This window comes from Pyrgilauda ruficollis, unplaced genomic scaffold (assembly GCF_017590135.1).
Source record: "Pyrgilauda ruficollis isolate IOZ18807 unplaced genomic scaffold, ASM1759013v1 scaffold3, whole genome shotgun sequence".
Lineage (NCBI taxonomy): Eukaryota > Metazoa > Chordata > Aves > Passeriformes > Passeridae > Pyrgilauda > Pyrgilauda ruficollis.
In genome coordinates this window covers 4,566,826-4,579,062 of record NW_024524377.1, presented here as the reverse complement: position 1 = coordinate 4,579,062, position 12,237 = coordinate 4,566,826, and the positions used below count along the sequence as shown (strand labels likewise).

The 12,237-nt window shown below is 42.6% G+C and overlaps 1 protein-coding gene across 1 annotated transcript in view; it reads right to left on the bottom strand.

The window, feature by feature from the left end:
- Nucleotides 1-10,808, bottom strand: part of TMEM163 (transmembrane protein 163) — a 90,056-nt gene extending 79,248 nt beyond the window's left edge. The window contains exons 1-2 of the mRNA XM_041473289.1: nt 10,484-10,808; nt 5,391-5,510 (exon numbers count right to left, since the gene is read on the bottom strand). Coding sequence (XP_041329223.1) covers nt 5,391-5,510; nt 10,484-10,625 — 262 coding nt within the window. The 5' untranslated portion in view covers nt 10,626-10,808. The remainder of the gene's footprint in view (nt 1-5,390; nt 5,511-10,483) is intronic.
- Nucleotides 10,809-12,237: the final 1,429 nt, after the last annotated feature.

The following is a 12,237-nucleotide window of genomic DNA, read 5'->3' as shown; positions in this document are numbered from 1 at the left end:
TGCTCTACTCAAGAAAATAAAATCTAAAAAACCCTTTTCTTGGGTCTTTAGGAGTGAGAAATGCAATTCTGTATAATTCTTGGAAAAGAATACACAAAGACCAAGACTTTTCACATTTTCTGTGATTCTGGAGAGTTCTGTTTAGGTTCCCAGATGAGACACTCTAACCTCAGCCTCAGTGCTGAATGCCCATCATTTGTCTGAAATTAATGACCTTTAAAGAATTAAATATCCAAACTAAAGAGCCTCAGAACCATGAACCTTCCCCTACATTTTTCTTTACTAGTGTTATGATTCACAACTGTGCCCAGGGTATACTAAGTATTGTGCAAACATCAGGGAAAGCCAGCATATATTTAATTCTTCAAGCATGAATAGGAATGGGCCACAGAGAAAATGATATATTCATCAATAAATTAATCAGTTGTCTGAGATGAAGAGTGACAGATTACATCAGTACATCCACATGTGAGCATCCAGAGGACAACAACTTCAATTGCTCAATGTTTGTCCCATGTAATTTCATCTGCATGCACCTGAGTAGAGGAAAACCAGTAGTCATGTCCTACAGCTAACCCATATGAGACTTTATGACTCAGTGTAGTCATTTCAGTGAAAAAAGTGGGCCTGGATACACAATTTCTATATTTGTTGGCATTCATAACTGTTAGAATCTGAATTAGCACGAAGCATTAATCTGAAAGCAAAACCCACCCTGAAATTTGTAAGCATTTGCACCATATATTTCAAACAAAATGCCTCCCAGTATGTGGAAGCTCACTATGATAAATCATTTTTCAGCAATTTGTTCTGAAACACAAATAATTTTTTTATAAATATAAAATCAGTGTCTGCATTTACAGTTAATATCTTATCCATGGGCTAATGGAAAAGCTAATCCTGTAAAATACTCCCAGAATTCTACCTACTGTGTTTCCACCTGAGATTTGATACAGATAAATGGAATTCACCTTCTCAGAACACCAGCACCTCTCACTACACCACACTAAACACTTACCAGGATGTGACTTTTTGCTGCCCTTGGTTATTTCTGAGCAGCTGAACCTTACCTGTGCCTGTGGTGAGCTGAAAGGGGGGATCTCCAGAGCAGCCCTGGACAGATGTGAGCAGCCACTGCCATTTCCCAGCACTGTGCAAACGGCCCCTGCCGCTCTCCCAGTGACCAGGGCTGATGCAGACCTGCCCTGGGCACAGCCCTTCACAAAGCTCACATTTACAAACCCATGCATTTTAAACCTTCTCTCAGCCTCTGACCACAAAGAAAGCCTTCAGTGCAGAGTTTGGTCTATGCATTGTTTTGATGCAGTGCTGGGACTCCTCCATTCACTGTGAAACAATTTTGGCTGATCAGATCGGGAAGATGAATGAACACGCTGCTTTCTGTGAATCACAAGTCTACACTGGACAAAAAACACCAGACAGAACAAGCTTGTTTTCTGCTTTGACAATATTATCAGAGATTAGCTGCCTGAGCAGAAACTGAACTGCAACAGCAGAAGCTGTATTTGTATATTTTTCAAAATTATTCTTTAGTAACATAAATGCCAAGGAACTAAGAATAATGAGTTTCAAAACACCAGAGTTCTATTCCACCTGCTCTCTATTACAATTCCTAAACTGGGCTCAGTATGAACACACAATACTGCAGCTACAGAAAGAAATAATAGCTGTTATTATGAAATGACTGCAGCCTTTTACTACACAGACATACACTGCAAAAAAAAAAAAAATTCTTATTCTGTTATCATTATTTTCCCTGTTATCATTGTTTTCTCTGTTATCATTCTTTTCTTACATTACTGTAATCCAGAAATAATTATATTAGAACTATTATTCTGGCACTTACTTGGGGTGCTAAGGAATAATTTAATGTTCATTTTAATAACTTTTATCATGCTCAGACTCTGTTTATTGCTATATATTTATAACAAAGTAAATCCACTCTTGATGAGAATTCTACAAGTATGCATATTGCAGGCAGCACTGAAATGAAGAGCAAAATGAATTTATTGACCAGGCATTGATTAGCATTTGATCATGAAAGTATTGGACAAAACAACAATGCCAGAATATTTTGAGAACACCAAATTTTCAGCCACTAAAGATGATACATGGGACTCCACTGACCTCAAAGATCTCACACATTTAAGTCTACAGAGATTTTTCTGAAGCCTTGTGCAATTTCATGCTGGAGAACAACATCTGCAACAGCTCTCAGAGCCCTGAGACCACAGTGGTTACCACAGAGTGCAGGAGCAGCATCAGAGACAGCAGCTGGAACTTCCAAATGGTCTTTTACATGTACAGCATTTCTGCAGTAAAATTAAGTTTATTAAGTGCTTGACAGTAAGAGATCTGTTCTTTCAGCTAAGTGGAAAAGCTGATTTCATGGTCTAAGTCCTACTTGTCAATATTAGTGAACAAAAGGTGACAACTTCATTTCCCCTTAAGCAGTCATTCTGCTCCATACCCAGCCTAGCCTAGTTCAGCTCTCTCTGAAAGGGTGGTCAGGCACCGGAAAACGCTGCACAGGGAAGTGGTGGAATCATCAGCTCTGGAAGTTTTCAAAAAACGTGTGAATGTGGCACTTAGGGACACTGTTTAGTCATGAACGTGGCAGTACTGGGTTAACAGTTGGACTCAATGATCTCACAGGTCTTTTCCAGCCTTAAAATTCTATGATTCTACGACCTCAAGCCTCATTTGCCATAAACATTACCTAATAAGGAAACTACTTTATGTATTCAGATCAACACGAGATTTTTCAGTCTCCTTCAAAATTACCAAGTGAAAGATCAGAGTTCAGCTAGGGCAGCATCATAATCCCACCAAAAGAAAACACCTCATGCCAGTCAAGATAAACCACTCCAACTTACTCTAATGCTGGAAAAATACAGTGTTGGAGGCAACTAGGCCAGCCTTGAAAGGAAGGGTGGGGAGTGGACCATAAAAAAGGAAGGAGGTCTGCCTACAAACACTTGGTTGGAAAAGGAAACTCCTGAACCTCTTCCCTACTCTCCACATGGGCATCACTCCCCTTAGCATTTTCCCTACAGTTATCAAAATAACATCAGTTCCCTGGCCTAGTATCTTGACTATATCATGTGGGACAAGCTTGCAAGAAAGAATTTTGAAGCCTATAAGGGGATAAAACAGGAATTTAAATGAGGGATTTCTAGGGGAGTCAGGAAGAGCAGTGAGAATAGTCAGAGTAGCCTGACATTTACCAGAGCAGGTCCCTGTTTTTCACTGAAAACATCAGGGCTGTATTTCCAACACTTCACCATTACAGACAGGAGGTAAAATGGAAAGAGGATGCTTTAAATAGCAGTTGTTTGCAAAGAATTGTCAGTGTCAGATACCCCAAAGTGACAACTAGACATTTCTATCAAACAGGCAGCAAGCTCTGGTCACCTGGCATCTCTCCCAACTCATGGATTAGCTGGAGGAACCTGCTAAAAGGACAGCACTGAGGAAGAGAGCACCAGTGCAAGGCAGTAAAATGAGCAGAACTTCTGAAATTGCATGGGGATAGCAAAGTGATCCCAGAAGTCAGTGTATTTTCCTCAAAGACGGAAAATTTTTAATAGTAAAGACATGAAAAGCCCTGGCAAGGCTTTTGTGGCATGTAAGTTAACTGCCAACTACCTAATAAGAGATTCCATACAGACTTAATATGTATCTGTGTGCTGATTCCTCTCTTATTCTTCATAAATTTAGCCTCAGCAAACCATGGGGACAGATACATTCCAAAACCACACAATCAGTCTGCTACTGATTTCAGTAGTTCAGTGCCCATCCCCTCAAGCTGAATATGCAGCTACAGAATATCGAGACAGGGACCACAGTTCTGCTGTTGTTTGTTTCTCTAAACACTACCAGAGTGCCAAAACCAAGGAAATAAAAAAAAATAATTCGGCCTAAATAACCTTAAAAAATGTTTTTAAGGATCCTTTTAAAAGACACAGGTTTTGTTACCTATATTACACTTAATACTTGTAACACTGACAAATGAAAATGAAAAATAAAATCAAGTCATATCATAATATTCCTTAAAACTATAGTGTTAATAAGTAACAAGGTTATTCTGTAACTTAGTATTTACCTTTATGTTGCTTCAGTAGCAAAGACAGACCACTGTATTTCCATGAAGCAGAACAAAATGGAAACTTGTTTCACTCTCTTGTTAACATTCAAATTCTTTACAGTGTCAGGTTCTGCTTTTAAGTGTTCCTCCTCTTTTTTCTTATTTCTGAACCAAGTTATTGTACCTGTGTTTCCATATAAATTGCTCTGAGTAATATATGTTGAGTTTTCAGAGACCATTTGGTCAGATTTTAATCACCTCTCCTGGGAGCTGACACCAACTCCCAGCAGCAGGTCATACAATGCAGATTAGAATAACAAAAGACATGCTGCTGTGATTCCAAAAAAAAAAAAAAAAAAAAAAAAAAAAGGGAAAAACAATACAAATCTGTCTTTATCAAGCTTAAGAATGATGTTTTGGGACTTCTTTGATGTCTCCTAGTCAGAGCCTTCCTTTTGTTTGTATTAAAGCATAAATTCAATCACTTCTGATTTTTCACTCTCTAAAACAGAGAATGTGCCACAGAAAAGATTTTCCATGTTTCTTTTTATCTTTCATGTGCTACTTAATCGCCCAAGATAGAAAGCTTGTATTTCTCAAATTTGTATTGAACTAAAATTTGTATTTACACAATGATGCATTTTTTCCTGTTTTGAAATAAAAGAAATAGATTTTATTTTTTGCCACATAAAAGTGATTTGGGTTTAATTTGGATTTTTTTTTTCCCAACTTAAATTCTTTGTTTAAAGATAACTAGAAAAATGTTATGGAACTTATAGAAAAACACTGTACTAAAAAGAAAATGGAATTCCTCTTTCAGATTACCATTGTTTTAGGTTATCTGTGAGTGTAATACAAATAAATTATATATTTCTCCCTTACAATTCACTATTCTTTATTATAGCATTCCCATTACAAATCCCAAACAGATTAAGATTTGTCATATTTGACCTCTTCAGTAAAAAGCAACCCACTGCATAATGATTTTTTACACTATTCTCCAAAATGAACAGTTCCACATGTATAAATGCTAACAGGAATCAACATCTCCTGTTTCCTTCTCCGACCTTCAACAACCCTATGCTCTGCAGAAAAAAACCCCAACAGTTTTACTAATTTATAAGCACCATGCAGACACAGGCAGTCTAGAGAAAAACCTCTTTAGCAGTTGCAAAGGAAAACAAAAAACATAAGGAAGCTTCCACAAAGAAAGAAATTCTGAGAGACCAAAAGATAAACAAAAAGAAAGAGGTGTGAAATTTAAAATATTCCCAATACTCACTGAAAGCAGCCACTGCAAGAGCCAGTGTGACAATAATGGAGACCCAGGAAACCCACAATGCCTTCTTTCTGTAGCTTTGAGCTTCATGAGGTTTTAGCCTTGTACTGCTTTCTAGTAAACCTGATAAGCAATAAGCAAAGAAGGTATGAACAATGCATTGCTCCTTTTAAAAACACAGCTGTGTTAGTTCAGCCCTAGAAGACACATTTACATTCTATATTACACACAGAAGCCATACAGAATCAAACCCTGCTCACATCATTAACGTTAAGTGAATGAGGCCACCAGAAACATGTGAGTAAGCAAGAAGAGCACACACAAGCTGTTTTGACTCCACACAGAAAGACCCACACATCAATTCCTTAAAAAGAGCACTGCATTCCAGTCATGGAAATTCACAAATCAATATGATTTCCACCTATACCTCTACAGAAGAAATGGCTCAGCCCTATACTCCCTCAGATCAAAACTTGTTTCAGAACTTGAGGATCCTGGGGCTAATTAACACAGGAGAAAAACTCCTGCTCACCAGTCCCTGTGGAATCACCTCCCAAAGCACAAGGATACACTGCACATATTGATCATCAAAGCACAAGTGGGCAAGCCTCAGAATCAAAGCTGTCACAGCTGAAAAAGCCTCTTGAAGCACCTTGTCCTTTATTTGGGGTGAGAACACATTCCCATCTAGAACTAATTGAAGACCCAATTCTGTCTTTGCTGCAGTTGGTGCAGAAGGCCGTTGAACACAAAGGAATGCTATTGCTTTTTCTCTTTTTTGATGCTTTCAGCCTGTGAAAGTCTTTTGTCCACTGATCTTACATCACAGAGAATGCAGGTTAAACATAAATTAACATTCTTTGGTTTTTATTCTCTCAGTCTGAGTCTTGAACCACTTCTAAAATGCATTCAGAATTTTAGATATTTCCATTCTGTATATCCCATTCTGATTAGTTTATGCTTAATACAGTCATCAAATTTGAAACATACATTCATTTTCACCATCAAGTTTCTGCTCAAATCTGCTTAACTGGAGAGAAAATCTGAAGGCTTTAAATTTCTTAATGAGTTACTCCAGAAGATGTGGGTGGTTCCTCTCAGATGATGAGCACTTTTCTGAGAGATGTGCCTGCACTGAATGCATTTAACTGAGACACTGGTTTAACAGCACGATTTTCAGTGGCTGGTTTAAGGTCTTAGACAAAAGGTGGAGAACAGGGGCTGTGTCAGACTCAGCACCAGATTAAAACATAAGAGTTGAAGTTGTTACTATCCTCACCTTCCCCAGTTTTCTCTCTGGTGGCTATTGCCACGTTCAAGGCAGGGACATCTGATCTGGTTCTCAGTGTACTCCTGAATCCACACCATGTTTAACCATGTTTATTAACCTTTACAGATATTCATTTCAACTGACTGTAATATACTGGCTGAGAACTGCAATGGTTTTGGAAGCAATTCAGAACTGAATCAGACATCTCTGCCTTGGGGGCAGCAATATGTCAGCAGAGGGGCAGGCATCCAGGGGTGGTCAAATTTGAGCCATCAGATTTTATTCTGCCACTTGGAGTCTGTTAAAATTACTGGTTGTAATCCCAGCATAATTGGTGGGATACACACTGTCTTGGAAAAATTCTTTATGCTTTTCACACCCCAGTTACAATAAAGCACAGAGAGTTTCTTTATGGGAGTTCAGAAAGCCACTCTGAGAATTTCATGCTTGTACTGTATTTTTGGAAAATTTTAAATATTATCACACTTTGTGCTACACCCTCCCCCCTTTATGAATGGGAAAGGATATCCAAACTTGCATGGACCAGGCCCTGTACTGAAATTTTGTCTATTTCTTATTACATGCATTCTTTGTCTGTCTAATACACAAAAACTGATAGATGTTGACTCCAAAAGCTTTGAGTCTTTTACTGATAGTGTTGCACAGCTATTTCTCACATGCCTGCTTTCATTTGTGTGAAGAATTTTTTTTTCCCCACAAATGTTTGGCCTATCTTCTGCTACTATATATAACGATGTACAGTTTAACTGCTGTCTGCTATGAGGTAATTCAACCTCACATCTTGAAACATAGGAGGGATTTCTACTAATCTAACCATAGAGAAAACACATCTTCTCACATTTTGTGTATTCACCCCTCCAGTCCCCTCCCCAAATCAAGGATTTCAAATTACAGTCCAAATCTTTTTGGAACATAAAGCAAAGGTTTTCTCAGCCAATTTTGACTCTCAGTATTTCAAACCTCAAATAAACACAGATCAGAATGACAGATATCCTCACCTGTTTCTTTCTTTTAAGACATCTTTTCATTCATGGCTACAGCTCATATTACCTGGGAAGTCCAACAGACACAGTTGGTACTAACAAATCAAACAATATCCTAATTAAACTGAGCAATGAATAACAAGCCCCAGAGCTAGTGCAGCACTCCTGATTACTATTCACATGTCAAGCACGTGTCCAGTACGACAGAGACTGCAGTCTTTATAAAACCCAACCACTCCTGCCGTGTGTGTGTTTCTCTGTCTCTCAAAATGGCTGGCATATTCTGGCTGTCAGCGGTGTGATCCCTTCCCTCCTGGAATAATTCAAACACATTTTCTGTGTTTAAAATTTTCACCCCCAAGAAAGATCATATAATTCTTAGGAGTGTCCTGAGGCCAGCACAGAAAGATACAAACTCATTCACATGACTACCAAGCCCATAGAATAAAAATTATTTAGAGACAACAACAGCTCATTAATTTACACACAAGAACAAAATTCACAAGGTAAACTTCCATATTTCTTCACTGACCATAAGAAAGCAAGCATCCACAGGAGGATAAAAGTTAATCTTTCAGTATGACCTGCACTGCTACAAAAATAAACAGCTACCATCTACAAATGAAATTCCTCCGCCCTGAATTTAACATACTGAGTAATTTTACTGCCAATAATTTATTTAACACATGGATATCCTAAAGGTATAGAAAAGATGATGAAATGATTAAATTCACTGGATTTTTAATTTATCTTTCAGCATCTTCACATATTAACAGATTTTCTTCCCATAAAAAAAATCAGAAGGAGAAAAAAACCTGCCTAACAGTTGCAGAACACAAGCTTGGCATATTTGTGAAGTGATTCTAGGATATTCTTTACCATATGCTGACTTACCAGAAGTACTTTTCTATTTGGCTAAGGGATCATTTTAAAATGTCAAGTTAGAAATTGTGGAAGAGATAAGGCTAATAAAAAACCTGTTCACCTAAGGATGTTAATTTAACGGTCCCATCCACAAAATCATCACCGATTTTGGATCTGGCTCTTAAAGAGCAAATATCTTGCTCCAAAATTTAGGGTTAGTATTTATTTTTAGCAAACATGGAAGCATCATCTCTATAACTGGATCTGGTATGATTCACTGGAAAGGATTGTAGGGAAAAGTACAATCTAAAAGGACAGACTGCTAACATTTTCAACAGGGACAACCTGCAAAAAGCATACCAGATTTCCCTCTACAATGACTGAATTATCCTGGTATACATGGAATCAGTAACTACAGGAAAGGCTAAAAGAAAGGCACTGCAAGGGCCACAGAAAGAGCATGGAGGCAAGGAAGAAAATTAAATCAGCAGCTTTAGCTTCATCTCCCTCATAGAAAGAGATAGGTCAGGTACAACAGACACAATTCTTTATGGAATTACCCTTAATGCCAAAAGGGACAGCTTTCACCTTTGGCTCTGTCATACTGGGCACTGATTAAAATTTTCTGTAACCAAACTTCTACGTTGGAACCATAATCAAAATTCCTCACTCATGTAAAAGAGAGCTCGGATTGCCCTCAGGCAGGCACAATGCCTGTCCTCAGCCAGTGGCAGTGACAGTGAGGGTAGCCCTTGGGTAAGGGCTGTCCCCAGCCCCAGCATGACTGGAAGCTGTCAGGAAGGTGGTGAATGCTCTTCCCCCTCACTCCTCTACTTTGTGTCTACGATCTGTGAGCAGGCACAGGCTTCGGGAAGCTGGGCAAAGAACAGGACATAGAGGGGTTACGTGTGAAGGGGCTGTGGATGAAGACTGAGAACACAAAAGAGACTCCTGGATGCTGAAAGCAAAATGGAAAAGGAAGAAAAGGCAACAGAGAGAGAGAGGCTAAGGGAAGCCAATAGATGAAATTAAAAGATGGAGACAAATAGTGTGGAAGAAGAGCCTGGAGGCGTTGTGGAGGACAGGGCAGTGGGGAGGGTTAAAATGGCAGCTGCCTTTGTGGGCGGCAGGTGAGTGAGCCCTGAACAGATGTCCGAAATGGATGTGCTTCACACTAAAGCGTAACGCTGTTCGGAAGCAGGCAGCTTCCAAATACCTGGCCAGGTATTTACGTAAATGACAAAAAAACGAGTTGTGTGGAAGTGCACAGCTCGGTGGGGGAAGGGAGACAAGTGCTCCGACTTCAACCCGCAGCCCGGCTGGGGCGGACCCCCAGAAATGCCCCGTTGTGCCCCTGCTCGGGGGGCGGCTGCGACCACCCCAAGTGCCGGCTTGGGCACCTCAGCGGCCTCCCGAGGGAAGCCCCGGCCCTCCGGGAGCGCCGGGAGCGCCGCCGCCGCCCGCGCCCCTCGCCCGGGCGCTGCCTGTGGAGCCATGTGCCGCCCGCAGCCGCTCCGCCGCCAGGCAGGCAAGTTCTCGGGCGAGGTGGGAACAGCCACGAATAGAGTTTATAAAAATACTTCAAAGCTGTCGCGGAGCGCTCGCACGGGAGCTAAAACGGGGCAGAGCTTCGAGGGCGGCGCGGGGGGATGTTAAGCGGCTGCCAGCGGCGGGATGAGGGGTGGGCGAGCTGGGCTGGAAGGGGGAGTTCGGGGGGCAAGAACAGGCTTGCGGCTGCCAGGACTGAAGGGGAGGGAACCGGCAGGGCTGCTGCGGCGGCATGGGGAGGGTACGGGTCCAGGAGAGCGAGAGAGAGGATGCTGCGGAGAGGGTGTCGGAGGAGCCGTCGGGGTGGGTATCAGGCGCCTCGGGACGCAGGGAAGGTGGTGGGGCTCGCCACAGCGCAGGGCAGCGTGCAGGAAGGCGGGGGACGGACGGACGGACGGACGGGCGCTCACCTCTGTCCTCCAGCCCCTCGCTGAACTGCCCGCTCTCCCCGATCCGCAGCTGCTCCCGGGGGGCACCCGGCGGGTTGGCCCCGGGGGGCTGCACGATGGCGGGGTCCGGAGTGGTGTCCAGGGGGGCAGCGGACGGCTCCATGTCTTGCGGGGCGGCGGGCAGCGGCCGGCGGCTGTGGCAGGGAAGCGAGGAGCGAGCGGAGCATCCAGCCCGGGTGCGAGCCCGGGGAGAGGAGGAGACTCCGGCTCAGAGCATCAGGGAGACGAGGACGGGCAGCGAACAAACTCCGGCTGCTCCGCGCCAGCCGCTGCCCGCGGCCGCCTCATCACTGCCCGCGGCGGAGAGGGGCAGGTGGGAGCGCGGTGCCGCCTCCCGGCGCTGCCCGTCCCCTCCCCGCCCCGCCGAGCTCCGCCGCCGGCTCGGGAAGCGGGGCCCTCCTCAGCCTCCCCTCGCCGTGGCGGACTCTGCCTCCTCCTCCTCCTCCTCCTCCTCCCGCCGCCGAGCCTGAGGGGGAAGAGCTGTCCAGGGGCTGTGCAGAGCGGCCCTCCCGCCGCTCCTGAGGGCTGCGGGTGCCGGCCCTGCGCAGCCAGGCCCCGTCCGCCTCGCCTCCCCTCACACAGGTAAAGACACAGCTCCCCTTGGCTGGGGATTTGCTCCTTCTCCCTCTGCCTTTTTCGGGATCGGAGGAGAATGGCCTCACGCAGGCACCTCTCAGAGCCCGCGGCACCGACTTTCTGTCACACTCAGAGTTGCCTTGAACTGCCCTCGAACGCGCAGCAATCTCATGCTGAAGCTCGGGCTTAGACTTGCTGGCTCCTCAGATTGCTCACCTGCCTTTCCTAGGGCTGCAGAAGAACATAGGGGAAAAAAACAAAACCTCAGGAGCACAGAAATGGTTTTTTTAAAAAAATGTAAAATTTTACAGATAAATCTGTACCAGGGCTGCTTGTTTCTTCTCTGCTGGATGGAGATGGAGAGGTGCAAACAAACAAAGCATTCTTTGTGCGAGCACAGTCTCCCAGCTGCATGCTTACAAGCATGCAGATATATTTTGAAGCTGCAGCATGTTTTGACTTGAAAAATTTGTCTAGGAAAATATCAAAAGACAATTAAGCATTGTAGCCCTGGTCCTTTGGTGATACATAAGGATACAATCCCGATTAAAGTTGTATGAAGATCAGGTTGCCTTTCTCCTTTGAGAAATTAGTGAATTTGGGGAGTATAGAAAGGCCAGCAGGAAATTAATATTTATGCCAACATAAGGACATTATTTTATGAACTGTCAGAATCTTGCTGATGTCAGCCTTACAATAAAGTTTTGTAGCAGTTTAGTAATACCTGTCTAGAAATAGTCAGTGCAACACTGTTACCAAAATGTCTTAATTTTAAGAAAAGCCTCTGAAAACTGTATACTAATCTTCAAAATAATTTCATCTGAATTTTAAATCATTAATTATTTGAAGAAGTATAAGTAAAACATAAATAAATGTTAAATGACATAAAATACCAGTTTAGAAATTGATTGGCATTTTGGCAATCTTGTGGAGATGGCTGTTGTAATGTGAGGAATTGGTGTTTTTACCTAATCTTATGATTTCTTTCTGTATAGTATTCCATACTTACTGTATGAAATATTTTTGAAGTTTTCATGCCTCTCACCTAAATTTCACCTTCACTCCTAGCTATCCTACCTTGCTTTGTGATCCCAGAGCTCTTGCTCTTCTAGCTGGATCAGCATTAATATAAATATAAG